Below are 17,442 nucleotides of genomic sequence, written 5' to 3' on the forward strand. Positions count from 1 at the left end.
ACTCCACGGCACACATTGTAGATTGGATCAGGCAAATGGCTCTGTGATTATATATAATTTGTATTAAAAAAAAAAAAAAATCCAGTCAAACATTATTTTATTTTTAATATTCAGAATTTAAATGCAACCTCATTCAGTGCAAATTATGGATTAATTACTTGCGCGAGCAGAGCGCGCAAGCACTGTAATCGGCTGTGTATGTCGGTGGCATCGCTCAGCCAAGCAGGGATTGTGTATTTTTGGTGGTGTCGCTTGGCCAATTAGGGATTGTGTATTTTTGGTGGCGTCGCTTGGCTGATGACGTAACTATTAAAATTGTTGTAAGAAAATACATTTGTTTTCTATTGGTGTAAGTTTTATTTTAAATGTTTGTTTATGGCTTAAGTCGTTATTTCTTATATTTTAAATTGGGGCGGACAGTAAGTTGACAGGAGTCAGCAGTAGGTTGCCCCATTCATGGCCTACTTGTGTGCAAAGCGCAATTTGGCAGCTTGACAGAGTGCATTTCTAGTTACAAATTGCATTCACAATTATTAGAACCCAATTGCTCCTAATTATGTATTACATAATTACATTTCATCTTCAGTTTGACCTTTCCAACAACTGCACAAGGTAAATAGCTCCTTCTCTCTGCTTCAGTATTACTGGGTCTTTCAAACCAGAATAAATTGCCATTTTTTTGCCCGAGAGGTTTGACTGAAAAGCAAGTAGGGCAGGCGGGGAGCACTATGGGCAACTTAAATCTTGTCTGAACATGAAATCTGATCATGTTTTCATGACTCTTCTACCAAATGTGCTGAGGTAATTTTCTAAATGTGAGCAGTAACCATCAGAGATTTATACTGGGCATGACACTTGTAATACTGCCATAACATCTGGCATGGGCAAGGGACTCGCCGCGAGAGGGGAGCATAAATCACAGCTGCCGGGTTTTTATGCGGTGGGTGTTGCCGCATAGCAGAACTCTCTTACATTTACTGCCTGAACGATACAAAGGCCACCACGGTCAAGATCAACCACGCCGAGTTAAAGAGTTATAGGAACATTTTCTCGTTTCTGTGTGTATATTTTATTTTATTTTGTTCTGCCTCGCACGAAACCACTATGAATGGCTGCACTATTTCTCACCCCTGGTAAATGTCTACACTCAATTGAACACTTAATTGTGGAGGCCTAATTGTTCTCTCTATCCAGAAAGAGTATTTTATTACCAAGTAATATAATGGGACTTTACGTCCAGTCCTCATCTGTGTTCAACCGGAAATTAATTGTCATTACTCAATCAATAAGTCTTCACAATACAGATAAAAAAGGGGATTATGGAGGCTCCCCAGTGTAAATTCCGGTTTTAAATGCTGGCAAATGGTTCGATGTGTGTATTATGTGTCTGTACTCTCTTGGAATGTAAAAAGATATGGGGCTCTATTTTCATCCATGCTAAAGCCCCTTCCTTAAACTACTTTTCTACAAGCTCACAACGTGTCAATGTACTGTAGAGTGGTTAATTTTTCAAAATAATAAATAAGGCAAAGTAGTATAGAGATAAGGGGTTTAGCATGTACGAAAATACAGCCTATGGACTGTTCTTTGACACCACCGCCCACCACCATTCCCATCGCTGCATTCTTCTTCTTCTTTCCCATTTCTTTATTTATCCAGGTTTTGAGCTTTCCCACTGTGACGAACCTGGCGTTCCACAGTTTGGCTTCAAAGTCAGTGACCAGGGTCACTTTGCAGGCAGTGCCATCACGTACGCTTGTGACCAAGGTTACACCCTGCACGGCAGTGGCATACTCAAGTGCATGACAGGAGACAGAAGAGCATGGGACAACCATCTCCCCTCATGCATAGGTAATCCTGTCTCTTTATCTCTTCGTCTGTCTGTCTGTCTGTCTGTCTGTCTGTCTGTCTGTCTGTCTGTCTGTCTGTCTGTCTGTCTGTCTGTCTGTCTGTCTGTCTGTCTGTCTGTCCTTCCTCTCTGCCTATGTCACCCTCTCTGTCACTGTCTCCCAGTCTCTTTGGCAGCTGATATTATTATTCAGTCCAGGTACCCCGTCAACATTGCTATGCTCAGTGTTATCCTAAGGATTTGGTCCTACATGATTTCCTCTTAATTGGGCTGTGTTGAGAGAAACTGCATGCCTTGTCATTTTTGTCAGAGAATACAAATGCCTCTGATGTTTTATTGTGAATAATTGATCTCTGTTAATATTCTGGAATTCTGCATCCAAAGCTAGATAATTAGATTAAATAAGAACGCTGTGTTGGAATGATTTGGAAGCACTCTTTATATGACCTTTATTTTGACCTTTTAATTGAGTTTTCAGTAATTTAAACATAACATGGCATTGATCAATCATGATCCAGAAGCATAACAAAGTGCACAGGTAGTAATTTATTTAAAGTTGGTAGCACAAGGAGGAGTGGCCATACTGTATCATATGTACAGTGCAGTAGCGCTTTTATATTCAGAGGCTGCTGTGAGAAAGAGGGGGAAAAAAAAGATGAAGCTATTACCTGCATGTTGCTCGATTCTGGAAGGTGTTGTGAGGCAGTGACTGTATACCGATGTCTAGCAGTGATGGATTAGGGTAAAAATGATTTACAAATTCCGGACATGTGCAGAATTGCACTTTAAATGCCACTGTGTCCTTCTGCCTTTTCCAATGATGAGACACTGGTTTCCTCCTCAAAGGGAAAGAATTAGCTTTGGTTTGGCACCGCAGTAGTGTATGTTCGATATGATCACAAATGCTGATCACAAAAAAGGTGCTCTGTCACTCTATTGATTAACTGTTCAACAGAGCTGGATTATTGATTGGTCAATATTAATAGTCAGCCTGGTCTCTGTGAGTTGAATGAGAAGTGGAGCGTCCATATCTTTCGCCAAGGCCACATCTCTAGGCTCCTGTCTAACATTTGGCTGCTTCTCTAAAGCTGATTAGCGCCATCTAATGCAATTTTCCCATTAATTAAGTGCTGTTTGTTCTGTAATATAGATAGTCAAATGATAACCAGGGGAAATACACCATAGATTAGAGGATATGATATTACTTCCATCATTGACATTTTAGCGGCGCCCACAGTTGAAGGCCCGGACGGTATAGTTTGTTTACACTGACTGTATAGTTAATTAATGGCATCATTAGCAGGGCATACTTGGAGGCAAAACATGTTTTGCATTCCTAAGTGTCTCCGGTCAGGCAAGAAGTCTTTGTCGCAGTTCCTGCAATTACCTGGTTGTAGAAAAGAAAGAGAGAACTATGGTCAGATGCAGCAGCCATGGACGTGTGTCATTGTCTTCCTCCCTCCCACTTTCTCATGCATTCATTGTCAACCTCTCTCCGTCTTTCTCTCTGTCAGCACTGGGCATAAATAATATTACATTTTTTAAAGTGTGTGTGTGTGTGTGTGTGTGTGTGTGTGTGTGTGTGTGTGTGTGTGTGTGTGTGTGTGTGTGTGTGTGTGTGTGTGTGTGTGTGTGTGTGTGTGTGTGTGTGTGTGTGTGTGTGTGTGTGTGTGTGTGTGTGTGTGTGTTGTGAGTACAGCAGAGTGTGGTGGAGGTTTCAAGGGTGAGTCTACAGGTCGTATCCTGTCCCCTGGGTATCCATTCCCTTATGATAACAACCTGAGGTGCACCTGGACCATTGAGGTCAACTCTGGCAACATCGTCAGGTATGACCGTATACCTACACAGCATGTACATGCTACATACACAGCTAAATATGTTCATTCAGCAATGAGAGTGTAAATATTGAACTACAATTTGGTTAAATATTTACTACCTCGTTTACACTCTCGTATGGGAACATTCATAAAGGTTAAAGTTAAATTAACCCATTTAGATCTGAGGCCGATTCTAAAAACGCCTCCTAAAACCTAACCTAAGCTTTTCTGAAAACCTTAGGTTACGTATCGGTCATGAATGGAGTCCCAGTGGGCGTATTTTTTATTTATTCATTTTCTTTCAATAAAAGCCTTTCATAACGCATGCCTGTGATCTAAAAGATTTCTGTTAAGTATCCTCAAAATGTCTGTCATCAAGAGAAACCGCCTGCAGCTATTATCAGTGAATGGGGACAGTGACTTTGTAGACACTGACAGCACCCAAGGGGATGTTCCAGTTATGTGAGAGCATTTTGTGGTGCAGAACTGTTAGCACGACAGTGAATTAAAACCCATTTGGTCATAAATGTTGAAGCAAACAAGTATGATTGTATAAATTCAATCTTACATCTTACAAGAAGCTCTAGCTATCTCTTGATGGCTTGTTTCACTTTCACAGACATTGATTGATGTTCCCTAATCTACACTGAACTTCAACTGGACTGAACTCTTATGTTGACTTTGCATCAGGCATTTCACTTTTGTTGAGGAGTTGGTTTGAATCAATAAGGAGCTGCAGAACTGTGAAAGAGAGCAGCATAATAAAAATAAATGAAACAACCAGCCAAAGCCAGATTGATTGACTGATTTGACCCTGGGCCACGGCTCACTCTGACCAACCAATACCAAACTAATCAATACCAAATCAAAGATAATCTATTTTCTTCACTTCATCCAGTCTCCAGTTCCTGGCCTTTGACACAGAGGCATCCCATGACATCTTAAAGGTGTGGGATGGCCCTCCTGATAATGAGATGTCTCTGAAGGAGGTGAGTGGTTCATTGCTGCCGGAGGGGATCCACTCCACCCTCAACTTGGTCACCATTCAGTTTGAGACTGACTTCTACATCACCAAATCCGGCTTTGCCATCGACTTCTCCAGTGAGTATTACTGTACTACCACCATTGACTATTATTATTATTATTATTATTATTATTATTATTATTATTATTATTATTATTATTATTATTATTATAGGACAACATGGAGAGTAAAATGAGTCTAAATATAATGCATGCATGTAGTCAATAGAACACATACTGTACAGCCTGCGTCTGTGCACTAGTAATTATATTTTCCCCTAATCTTATGATCTGTCATTATTTATCTCCATGTTATATCAAGTTATCAAGTTGAAGTATAGTGGTTTTTAATTCCAATCTCGTTATCTCACTCTGATCTGTCAGTATTTGCCTTAATCTTTGTTATGGTTGAACGGTTGTGAAGCTATCACAAATCCCTGGCATTTCACAGTCCACTGCTGTGGATGGTCTCCAGTGTGCTGTGTCCACATGTTTTGCTGATGGGTAACTTCTAACCCATGCACCCACGCACAGCCAGTTCTATTATACCTCATTGATCATTCAGCCGTGAAGTTTGTGTAGAGATCATTTATTTTTGAATGGATACGAGATGTATTGCACCTGCAATTGTGTTGTGATTGGAGATCTTAGTGCTAGGTCTCAATGCTGCATTTGACACGGTCGACCACAATACAGACTGAACAATTGGGTGGGACTTTCTGGCACAGTACTAAACTGGTTTGAATCATATCTGATAAATTACAAAAGATACATGCAAGGATCCATTCGACGGCCTCTATTGTCTACAATATCTACATGCTCCGACTAGGCGACTACCTCAGATTATGGAAAACAACAAAATAAGATACACAAATCTACATAACCGTATGACCAGAGGACTATATGGTCCAATACAAACACTGACTAAATGCATTAAACAAATCAAGAATTGGATGTGGCATTATACTTTCTTCAATTAAACAAATAAAAACTGAAGTAATCGTTTTTGGAGCCAAGAAAGACAGATTAAAAGTCGAGCACCCAGATCCAATCGGTAATGTTAAGATTAGAAGTTAGAACCTCTAGTCAAGTCAAAGACCTTGGTGTAGTCATGGACCTGAATTTAGACACCCACCTTAAACAATCACAAAGTCAGCCTCACCTAAAACATATAGCACAGGTTAAAAGACTTATGTCTCAGCAGGACCTAGACAAACTTTTCCATGCTGCTGCTTATGTTCTTCTAATTCCAAGACATTGGATGATATCACTCAAGTTATTAAATCCTTACACTGGCCCCCTGTGTATTAAATAATTGATTTCAAAATACTAATGTTGGTCTAAAGCTTTAGGGCTACATTATCGCAGAGATATCTGGGAAAGGTTATTTTCTTCATTTTCATTGCACCACCCATCTGGAACCAATTTCCAGAAAACGACAGGGCTGCTGTCACTCTGTATTTATTTTAAAACACAGCTAAAGACCTTTCTGTTTGATTTTACTTTGATTAAGTTATATTTATTTTTTATTATGTCCTGTTTCATGTAAAAAAACAAAATACTTTTGTTTTATCCATCCACATGACATTTTATAATTTTGTTTCTTTTGCTTGATGTTCTGTGTAAAACACATTGTATTGCCTTGTTGTTTTTTTCTTGTGACCACCTCTCTGACTTGTGCATTACCCTTTCAAATCAACATTGTAAGAAAGGTGATGGGTCGCACACACCAAGACTGCATTTTAGTTTTTATTCTTTATAAGTTTATAACATCGAATGACAGACGTTTCGGCAATCCAGCCTTCATCAGTGTGGAGAGTTTGTGAACGTCAGTCTCTTTTAAGGGAGTGGTGACAATGGTGATTATGTGCACCTGCACACTTTCACCACTCCCTTAAAAGAGACTGACATACATACAGGTACTTTCATACTATCAATAAAGGCAGAAAAAAAGAGACTGACATTCACAAACTCTCCACACTGATGAAGGCTGGATAGCCGAAACGTCTGTCATTCGATGCACTAAAATGCAGTCTTGGTGTGTGCGACCCATTGCCTTGTTGTCGAAATGTGCAATGCAAATAAAATGACCTTGCCTTGGATTAGTTTTCAGTGGCTACAGTAAATAGAGCCAGGTCTTCACATGCTAAAATGTGATTTTCATAAAAGAATGAGGGTTTCTTTCTGTGTTATTTCTTTCAACTACAGTTGAAAGAAATAATATGAAAATATATTTTTGAGTTCAAATAATACAGTATACCATTCAACTAGTCTAAACCTGCACCCACAGGGATGACCTAGGAATTGATATGATTTGTACTACTCATTTGGATTTGTTGCTTTGAGAGCATCACAGGCATTCACTTGCAGAGATCAGTCAATACTATGCTGTTTTCTCTAACTGTGTTTGAGCAAGAGTTAGAGCTTGACAGCTGTCTGCTGCATGGTATGTAATAATCCCTTTTGTACGTTTGTGTGTGCATCATGTGTGTTTTAGTGTGTAGGCTCTTGCGTCTGTGGGTGTTGTGTATATTATATGTGTGTGTGTGTGTGTGTGTGTGTGTGTGTGTGTGTGTGTGTGTGTGTGTGTGTGTGTGTGTGTGTGTGTGTGTGTGTGCGTGTGCGTGTGTGTGCGCGCGTGCGTGCGTGCGTGCATGTCCGTCCTTCAGGCTCGCTCGCGACAGCCTGCAGGGACCCAGGTATGCCAATGAATGGCAGTCGCAATGGAGAAGGGCGGGAGCCTGGCGATTCAGTGACCTTCTCCTGTGATCCAGGATACGAATTACAGGGGGAGAGCAGAATCACCTGCATCCAAGTGGAAAATAGATACTACTGGCAACCCAGTCCACCAAGCTGCATCGGTGAGAGGGAGAAAGAAAAATAATGACGAGAGAGGGGGGGAGGAGATGGAAAGAGAGAGGGAGCGGTGGAGAGGGAGATGTGGGAAAGTACATGGGGGCAGAAGTGAAGGAGCAGTGTATAGGGATTAGGAGTAAAAAATGATACATGTGAGAGATGGAGAGCACTTTCTATAACTTATTATATCAGAGAATGTATTTCTTATCAAACCCGTAAAAGATATACAGGTATTATGTAGGATAACAGAAAGCACTCGAGACACATCTTGAGCTGTTGCCAAGTGTTATCCTCGCTGTGGCTAATCAAGGGCTGAGGTCAGCCAATATGTTGTTTCATCACAGCTTAACTGTTAGTTAATTAATTTAACAATTATCAATGTAATTAATTCTGGCCAGGGAAGAACTGAGCACTGGGCATGGGACATTATTTTATGTACATGTTTATCTTATATTAGCTTACTTATTGATGGGATCATTGGTGTTGAGTTCCAGTCTGTTTAATGGATGTGGATAAAAATAATAAAAACAATAGTTTGGGAGATTGGCAAGCTTTTTATTAATTATTATTAATGTGTAATGAATATTAACTTTCTATTAGGGAAGATAGTTTAAAATCCCTAATCTTGTCAGTGCTTTTGAATTGCATTGAGGATTTTCTTTTCATCTTAAAATATTGACTGTATATTTCCATTTCCCCAACACCAGGCAGTGGGAAAAAATGTATTCAAGCTGTAGAAAACTACATTAAGTAGTCAAATATGTATTTATAACTAGCTACTTATCTTTTCATTGCTCTTACCCTATCATTACATTAGAAGACACATTAGCGTAACCACATGGGCTGGAAACTGCAGTTTTTCCCCTCAATAATTACTACTGGAAATTATGTATAATTATGTCATTTTGTTAAAATCTACTTCATTTTCCTTTCAAGCTCCTTGTGGAGGGAATGTGACAGGATCTTCTGGGTTCATTCTTTCTCCAAACTACCCCCATCCCTACCCGCACAGCAAAGATTGTGACTGGCTCATTGCTGTCCACTCTGACTATGTCATCTCATTAGCTTTCATCAGGTAAGCGGTGGTGCTATGATACGGTAGTTCTTTTCTTTAGTCCAATTCACTAATTAGATGTTCTTGGTGTAATCATTGATGTTCGAACAGTTAATCGTAATAAATGTATTATTAGGATGTTACTGGTGTACAGGCATTTAGAGTCATGAAAAATGTCACACACGTCGATGATTAAAACAAGGACTTTGTGGAGGACACTGAGCCATGGCATCAGATTAAATGCACTGGAGCAGTAGGTCAGCATTATGGTCCAGTAGTTTTGTGTTTCCAGATAATATGAGATCTGCCTTCTGAACAATTTGTCTGAGGACTCTATAAAATACAATGTAGTAACAAAACTACACTGACTACTTTCAAAACCAATCATGCCTCCACCTCAATATCAAGTGCCGCACTAAAGACTTGGATTGCTTCTGTAAAGTTTTTTTTTCTTCCGCCTGGTTTTAGCAACGAAAGCTGGAAGATTTCGTTGCTAGAATCTCCTGTTGAGCTTTTAGAGACTGAATTATGAGTTTAATGGTCCAATAGTTCCAGGGGGACCAAGTAAATAAATAATTGTATAGCGATATACCAATAGTATACCAATAGGAAGCAAATGGACAAATAAGGATCCATTTAGTTTTATACACTGTGGGCTTCGATTTCGTCGCCGCCGTTACCCGCGACACGGCCCGCAAGTCAGCCGCTGCCTGAAGATTACGAGTATAGGAGCTTGCTCTGTCCCTAAATGGTATTTTGGTCCAGCGTCACCCGCTATCTATTATGCCGACACCGGTATTTGCGCCTAGAGGTGTGGTCATAGGCGTGTTGGCACGCTATTTTGGTCACACACATTTGGGAAGGCGCATAGTGGAGTTTAAAAGCACCAGTAAGCTGTATGGTGCGCACCTCGCGCCTGCAATGGAGATGTCCAGAGTCGGGCTGCTTCATCTGATCATCTCTCCTTATTCTCCTATATGCATCTCTTTGTAATTTTCCTATAATCAGCAGAAGTGAGTGCCTATCACTTCCTTGTGCTGTCCATTGTATTTATGTCTAGTCAAAGAAGTTATTTGACTTAAGTTGTGCCAGCCATTGTGCGCGATTCCATTTGCTCATTCAGTTTCATCACCACATAGCGCAGCAAATGGCGTTTAGATGGCGTAGAGACATATCAAATGAAATCTTGAATTTTGATGATCACACAGCACTTTGAAATGTAAAAAATGAGCGAGATTTGAGAGAGTTCTGACTCAATGAAAAGGGGGGATTACAGCAGTGAGACTTCAAGGCAAGCAACACATCACTCTTCCATACATTGACACGATCGTAGACAGGAACACCCACAAACGTCACATCCGGTTTTAGCCCGGGGTAAACAAAATGGTCTTCCCCATAGAGTTATAATAGCATACGATCCTTTGGATCACTTTCACGTTATGTAGACAGCACTATAATTGCATTGTATGTAGTCATACAGTAGCACGTCATAGTACATGTATAGCATAGTAGTATATATGTATAGTTTATATGTATAGTTTCATTATATAGATATTCCACTGTTACTTTCTTAGCATGTTTCATGATAAATGTTTTTATGTGATGTATTCCCATGCTGTTTTGTTCGTGCTTAATGTAAATCGCTCTGGGTTAAGAGCGTCTGCTAAATGCCTAAATTGTAAAGCGATTTGTTGGATGATAGAAATATTGACAGCCAAGAAAAATCCACCAGAAGGACATCTGGAACACTCGCCCTCGGAAAGTTGACTTATTATTACGTATACGAGACAATTTAGCCATGGTTCACATGGCACTCGTCTGTCATGGCGGAACTTCAACCTGTTTTATGCACTTTTCCAATTTAGAACGTTAACGTGGTTAAAGGAGAATTCCATGCTAGAATGCTTTCTTATCTTTCTTACCTTTCTTTGTAGTCGTTACGTCCCCACCAAAGAGGTCCAGGTGTTTTTTTGTGCAAAAACGTATTGGCTATTTTCCCTACCATAAGCCCTCAATGAATTGCATTGGATTGAATGGGAATTGAATGGGGCTATGGGGTGTTATGCTAGTTCACTTATTTCCATCGAAAGCAGTAGTAAAGTGTGCCGCTTGGGATATTATTTACATTATGAAGAGAGGATGTATACAAAGAAATTATAATTTTGAGCGATGGAAATAAGCGAATTAGCACAACACCCCATAGCCCCATTCAATTCCCATTCAATTCAATGCAATTCATTGAGGGCTTATGGTAGGGGAAATAGCCAATCAGGAGCTTTTGCACAAAAAAACACCTGGACCTCTTTGGTGGGGACATAACAACTACAAAGAAAGGTAAGAAAGCCTTTTAGTATGGAATTCTACTTTAAAAGTACCCGTATCGGTGGACATTTTATCAGAGTTATAATGCACCAACCGATAGGGGCGCATAGTTGAAAGCGCATGGCCAGAAACTGATTAAACATTGCTTTCTATTGAACAATAATATTGTTCAAGTACAGGTATCTTCCATAATATTATTATGGAAGATACCTGTACTTATTCCCACCCTAGCAGAATTGTAACATTCATGGCCCTGGGGTGAGCACTTTATATTTGTAATCTGAACATTAAGGCGTAAGCCGCTGTAAGGACTGTAAATGGAGAATGTGCGTAAAACACTTCAGTCCAGGCCAGGGCTATGACCTCACAGTGCGTCTATATATATGTGCTTTCTGTGTTGTTCTGTGTTGGTAATGGCTTAACTACAAACCTACTGCCTCTGGAGACTGAGAGTCAGGTGGCAGCTCTGCATGCTGCTTTGCTCTCTTGGGTGTTTTATTTCCACATATAAAAGAGAATGGTGCTGGGTCACAGCACACATGGCCTGTCGCTGTCCATCGGCGGTTGTTCTGAACCATTCACCAATCGATACTGTCCTTGGTTTGTCCATGGCATGACAGACAACCTATTTTCTTTTTTATGTCCTTCAGAACGAGCTTGTCTTGTGGCTTGCTTGGCTCAATAAGTGACAATTTCTGTTCATGATAGGATATAGGAACGGTACCACCCCCACCCCCGTGTTGCTGCGTGGTCCTTGAATAAAAAATGTAATTCAAGTTTGAGAATCATGACTATGACACTGGCAACATGACCTCAGATGACATGCTCTGAGTATGTTGTTGTATACTTAAAAGTAATGTATGATTCAGTAGTGTTCCTCAAACCAAGCTTAAGTACACCTCTCAGTACATGTGCACAACTTTTGCTTGGGTCACAGAATCGTCCGACTTCTGTGGTGGAACCGGCTATAAACTCTTAAGTATTTAGTAGAGCTGGCCAAATGCAGAGGGCCAGAATTACAGTAGTGTCCAGGTGTGTGCTGTGATAGAGGAAAAGGCAGCATTGCTCATGACCATTGGGTCAAGAGATAGCCTTCCTTCAACTTCCACTGAGATGTGGAGGGAAAAAAATAATTGTGTAAGAGCCCACACGATGTCCTATGCTGAATGATACTAATTTGCTTTACATTATTAAATCTGAATGCTCAGCACCATGGCTGCCACTCTGCCAGTGCTGGCACACAGACAGGCCTGAGTGCACCTTTTATAGGCTGCCCTCCCTATGAGTGACTTTTGAAGAACATAAAATTCATGGTCAACTCTTTTTGGGTTGTGTGGAAAGGGCGCAGTTGTGTTAACTGCACACCCTTCTCTTGCTCCTTCTTCTTGATGTGATGAAGAGAAATGCAGCATGTATCTTTTCAGACGTTGTCCTTCAAATCGCTGAGGCTCTGGTCACACATAAGAGAGTGTCTTCTCTGTGTCTCCTGTCTCCTCTGTGTGTCGGACTCGGACAGCTCGCAATTAATTTTCAATGGGAGTCACGTGGTTTTGACGAGACAACCCTGTCCCTGTCCCCCCCCCCATCCAACAATGTTGTCTCGTAAATACTGTACCACGGAACTCCCATTGCAAATGAATTGTGAGCTGTCTGACACAGAGGAGACAGGAGACACAGAGAAGACACCCCTGTCTCTTATGTGTGAGCGCAGCCTAGCCTAATAGAGTTAGCACAACACTGCTTTCTCTCATGGGAGTGCAAAATGAAAGGATATAGTTATGATAGTAAATTGGAGTTGCCTTGATTCAACTCAAATGCAATTATCTCCAAGCTATTTACATTTCTGTCATAAACCAAGCTCATTATTTTGAAAACAAATGCTCTCTCTCTCTCTCTCTCTCTCTCTCTCTCTCTCTCTCTCTCTCTCTCTGTCACTGCAGTATGTGATTTGATATACAGCACTACAATATGAAACGATCTTTTCACACTGCATAGCCATTGCCTTCTGGGAAGATTTTGTGCTACTGCGGTGTCACAACAATTTAATCTCTTTATACCTCTTGGGAGAGATACTTTTTTTGTTATGTTCTTTATCTTTGTCTGGAGGGGAAAAGCAAATCGCCTGGCATGACTCACTGCTATAGCACTGTGGTGCATGCTATGCAAAAAAGAAAATCCTATTATAATAATAATATCCTATTAGTGGTATTGGTTACTCACCAAAATTATTAGGTTTTTAGATTACACTTTATTACTTGAGTAATATTATATTTTTGCCTTTTACTCCCTGTTCTCCCCAATTTTAGTAGTAAAGTAATACATAGTAGTAAAGTAATAGTTTTTTTTTTTTTTTTTTTAGATATTTTTTTTGCGGCTTACGCCTTTATTGATTTTTTAAGGGATAGAAAGTAGGCTGACAGGAAACGGGAGAGAGATGGGGGGATGACATGCGGTAAAGGCCGTGTCGGGTCCGGGAGTCGAACCCGCGGCACACCGCGACTGGATCACCAGTCCGGTGCCCAGACCGTTACGCTACGGCCTGGGCCTAAAGTAATAGTTTTAGTGAATACATTTCTCCCCACACACATTGTCACTGCTATATCCTACTCGCTCACCTCCCACCCAACACTCCCTGCTCACAGGTACAGCCCCAGTACGGAGTACGGTGACAAATATCATCCTCCCAGCCTGGCTTCCCTCAAAGCCGGATGCACTGCAGTGGATTCAAACCCCCAGACTCTGCGGTGGTGGGCAGGCACTTTACCACTGCGCCACCCGAGCGTCCCTTTATTACTTTATAATATACAATCTTGGAATCCATCTGCAAAAAAGTAAATTTTAAAATGCCTCTGCCTCATTATTATTATTATTCAAACCAGCACCATTCACCACCTAATCAAAACAAAGAATTCAGCTGCTCTGTTTTCCCAGAGCGCTAGCAAACTCGGTTAGCTAGTTTCTAACTAGCTAGCTAGTTTCCTGGGACATTTGTGGTCTGTCATAAAAAATTAAAAAAGCGATTTTCTTAGTTTTAAGGGTAACTTCAGTGATGCTTGCGGAACTCGACTTTGTCTCGTTCCTTACCGCATCACTGTCGTGGCAATAATCACGTTAAACCACACCCTCGAGTGTAATATTGCTTACGTAATGCATGGGTTGCACATTCTGGAGTCTGCCTCACCAACATTTCACTGCTCAGGCATACGTGACAAATACTGTAGTCTCAGGCATACTGTACATGACAAATACTGTAGTCTTTGAATCTTACAATCTAAACATCTTGCACAATCTGAGAAGACTGAGCACAATAACTTGTTTGTTCATTTTGTTTTGTTTACCACAGCTTTAGCATTGAGCCCAACTATGACTTCCTGTACATCTACGATGGGTCAGACAGCAACAGTCATCTAATTGGTAGCTTTCAAGACAGCAAACTTCCAGAGAAGATTGAGAGCACTTCCAACTTTATGCACTTGGCGTTCCGTAGTGATGGCTCAGTGAGCTACACTGGCTTTCACTTGGAATACAAAGGTAGTTGTGGGGTCTGTCTCTCAAGTGGGATTCTGCCATGCATTATAATGCAAAAGATTATGTGTATGGATGACTGAAATCGGTTCTGATGTTGCAGTGGGATTTAGTTGGATGTGTGTTGTATATGTATGCGAGAATTTGCAATTGGAAGGATGTTATGCAACTAATGTCTCCTCCTGCCTGCATCTGGGATCTCTCAAGCAGAAACGATGAACCAGAAGCAGCGGGACAACAATCTGATATCTCCATAATAATTTGTAGTCTTGTTAGGTTGTGTTTACATTTATGCTGTGGTACAGCTTCAATATGTCATCAGTCTCACGTTGATCCCGCCTCTAGCGGCCGCATACGGCTGCATATCGCTCCAGGTCTGATTTGGTCCGGAGTACATCGTCTCTGCTCGAGAGACACCAGACTCCCTTCTGGCAGAATGCAAATGTTGTCCAGCAGGGGGAGTGGTTTTACCAGGCTAGCTCAATTTTGTTACACTTTTCTTTTTCATCCTTGAAATTAGAAGGCCACTCTTCTTGGATCATTGGAGGTCCTAAACTCTTTGTTCTTTCCTTTGGCAGCGAAACTGCGGGAAGCATGTTTTGATCCAGGGAACGTGATGAATGGCACTAGAATCGGGGCAGACTACAAACTGGGGTCCATGGTGACATTCCACTGTGAGCCTGGCTACCTGCTGGAGGGGCACTCCACTCTGACATGCATCATGGGCAACAGCAAGAGACCTGAGTGGGACAGGACCAAACCCAGCTGTCAAGGTGAGGGACAACACTGTCACTTTGCTAACACTTTTCTCTTAAAGCTTGAGTTGTACTTGGTTGCGTCGCACACCGAAAACAGCCAATCTTGCTTGTAGATCTGCTATTTTTGGTGCAATGCACTGCCAGCTATTAAGTATAAATCAGGTTTCAATAGCTAATTTAAACCAACAGCAATACATCATGAATTGGTACATTCTGACCTGCATTAGTATAGTAGCTAGTTGGGGGGGGGGGGGGGGGGAGAGATACTGTAATGTTCCATGTTTCAAGATACAAGATTTCACACAATGCAACACAAAAAGAGATTTCAAGGTGGTTATTTCTTACAAAAATGTTGTAATTATAATTAGCAAAATCGGAGTAAATTGCAAAAAGGGGAATTTGTGTGGCAGATAGAATGTATGCTCTCATTTAATCTGTGGTTGTAAGCAGGTGAACACAACGTATCTAAATGCGCAATCCGTCTTCCATGCATAACCCAATTTCCTGCCTTAAAGACGTCATAATTAGTTTTTGTTTTCCTCTGGAATGGGAGGCGTGTTGTGCCTTAACCAATTGCAGTCTTTTTCTGACCTGTTTGCTCATGTCTGCGTTGAACTCGACATGCAGCCCTGCTAGACCAAGAAAGTTTACATTATTTGGTTCATGTAGGGTGGAATTATGGCCATTGGCCAATGAACGCAAGGTTTCATTCCACAGGAGGACAAACGCATTTTATTCAGTTTCTATGAAGATTTGCACTGCGCTGTCAATGGCATTGACGAGCACGTTATCCATGGTGTGCATTTGACTCAAGTCTGTGGGTACATGAGCCATTTACTTCACATGATAGACTGTTTCTTATTAGAATATGATAATACGTCTGCACTTCTGTCTGTTATATATACTGTACAGTATATGGGCAAAGATGAATCTACGTTGAACACATCAAAACACGTCTATCTATGACTGATATATTCTGTTGATAAGTAATGAGTTATGTGAATGAATACGATTTAAGTCTGGCAGCTTTTCACTGTCTATTTGGCAGCTTTCTGTGAGTGACAACATGCACTGTGAGGGCGGGGCCCGGTTCAATTGAAACGGGTGAAACTTAGCTGAGGTCGCCTATGCCCTAGGGTTTTATGCCCTAGGGTTTTATGCCCTAGGGTTTTATGCCCTAGGGTTTTATGCCCTAGGGTTTTTGGACCGGTGGGATCTACACACACAGCCTGTAGCACAGCTGTTTGTGTCTCGTCATGCAGAGCGAGGCAGTGAGAGAGAGGCAGTGATGAGACACTTTTGTTACTGCATTGCTTATTTCTCGCCTCAATGTTTTCAGATACATATTTAAATGTACCATTTAAGTTTAAATGTACCGTCTGCAAGTGTGTGTGCGTGCGTGCGTGCGTGTGATTGCGTATGCATAGGTATAACTACAGTTACTGAGTTATGCTGGGAGATAATTGGTTAATCCAAACTAAAAGACATACTGTGTAGTGAACAAATAATGCAAGTTATACTGTACATGTCTGGATCATGCATTCTAACTTTACGTGTGAGATTCTTCTGTGTGGACTGGCTGCATTGATATATGAATTTTTTTCCATATAATTTAGCCATAATGTATCCAATTGATAATCACCTTTATAGAATTGGTTTATTTTAATTCACAGTGGAAAATGAATGTGTACATTAAACAAATGTTAAGAACTGTAGTAGAACGCATCATACTGTAGGAGAACGCATCATACTGTAGGAGAACGCATCATACTGTAGGAGAACACATCATACTGTAGGAGAACGCATCATACTGTAGGAGAACACATCATACTGTAGGAGAACGCATCATACTGTAGGAGAACGCATCATACTGTAGGAGAACACATCATACTGTAGGAGAACGCATCATACTGTAGGAGAACGCATCATACTGTAGGAGAAGACATCATACTGTAGGAGAACGCATCATACTGTAGGAGAACACATCATACTGTAGGAGAACACATCATACTGTAGGAGAACACATCATACTGTAGGAGAACGCATCATACTGTAGGAGAACACATCATACTGTAGTAGAACGCATCATACTGTAGGAGAACACATCATACTGTAGTAGAACGCATCATACTGTAGGAGAACGCATCATACTGTAGTAGAACGCATCATACTGTAGGAGAACGCATCATACTGTAGGAGAACGCATCATACTGTAGGAGAACGCATCATACTGTAGGA

General features: G+C 40.9%; 1 protein-coding gene across 1 annotated transcript in view; it reads left to right on the top strand.

Annotated features, from left to right (window-relative positions):
* The window catches only part of LOC310855938 (CUB and sushi domain-containing protein 3-like), a gene marked incomplete at its 5' end in the record, with an annotated part of 374,665 nt that overhangs the window by 163,245 nt on the left and 193,978 nt on the right, over nt 1-17,442 (top strand). Inside the window, 7 exons of the mRNA XM_083761135.1 lie at nt 1,660-1,851; nt 3,549-3,675; nt 4,565-4,767; nt 7,359-7,550; nt 8,482-8,620; nt 14,265-14,452; nt 15,025-15,219. Coding sequence (XP_083617261.1) covers nt 1,660-1,851; nt 3,549-3,675; nt 4,565-4,767; nt 7,359-7,550; nt 8,482-8,620; nt 14,265-14,452; nt 15,025-15,219 — 1,236 coding nt within the window. The remainder of the gene's footprint in view (nt 1-1,659; nt 1,852-3,548; nt 3,676-4,564; nt 4,768-7,358; nt 7,551-8,481; nt 8,621-14,264; nt 14,453-15,024; nt 15,220-17,442) is intronic.

The sequence above is a fragment of the Protomyctophum parallelum genome, assembly GCF_964188405.1.
Source record: "Protomyctophum parallelum genome assembly, chromosome: 3".
NCBI lineage: Eukaryota > Metazoa > Chordata > Actinopteri > Myctophiformes > Myctophidae > Protomyctophum > Protomyctophum parallelum.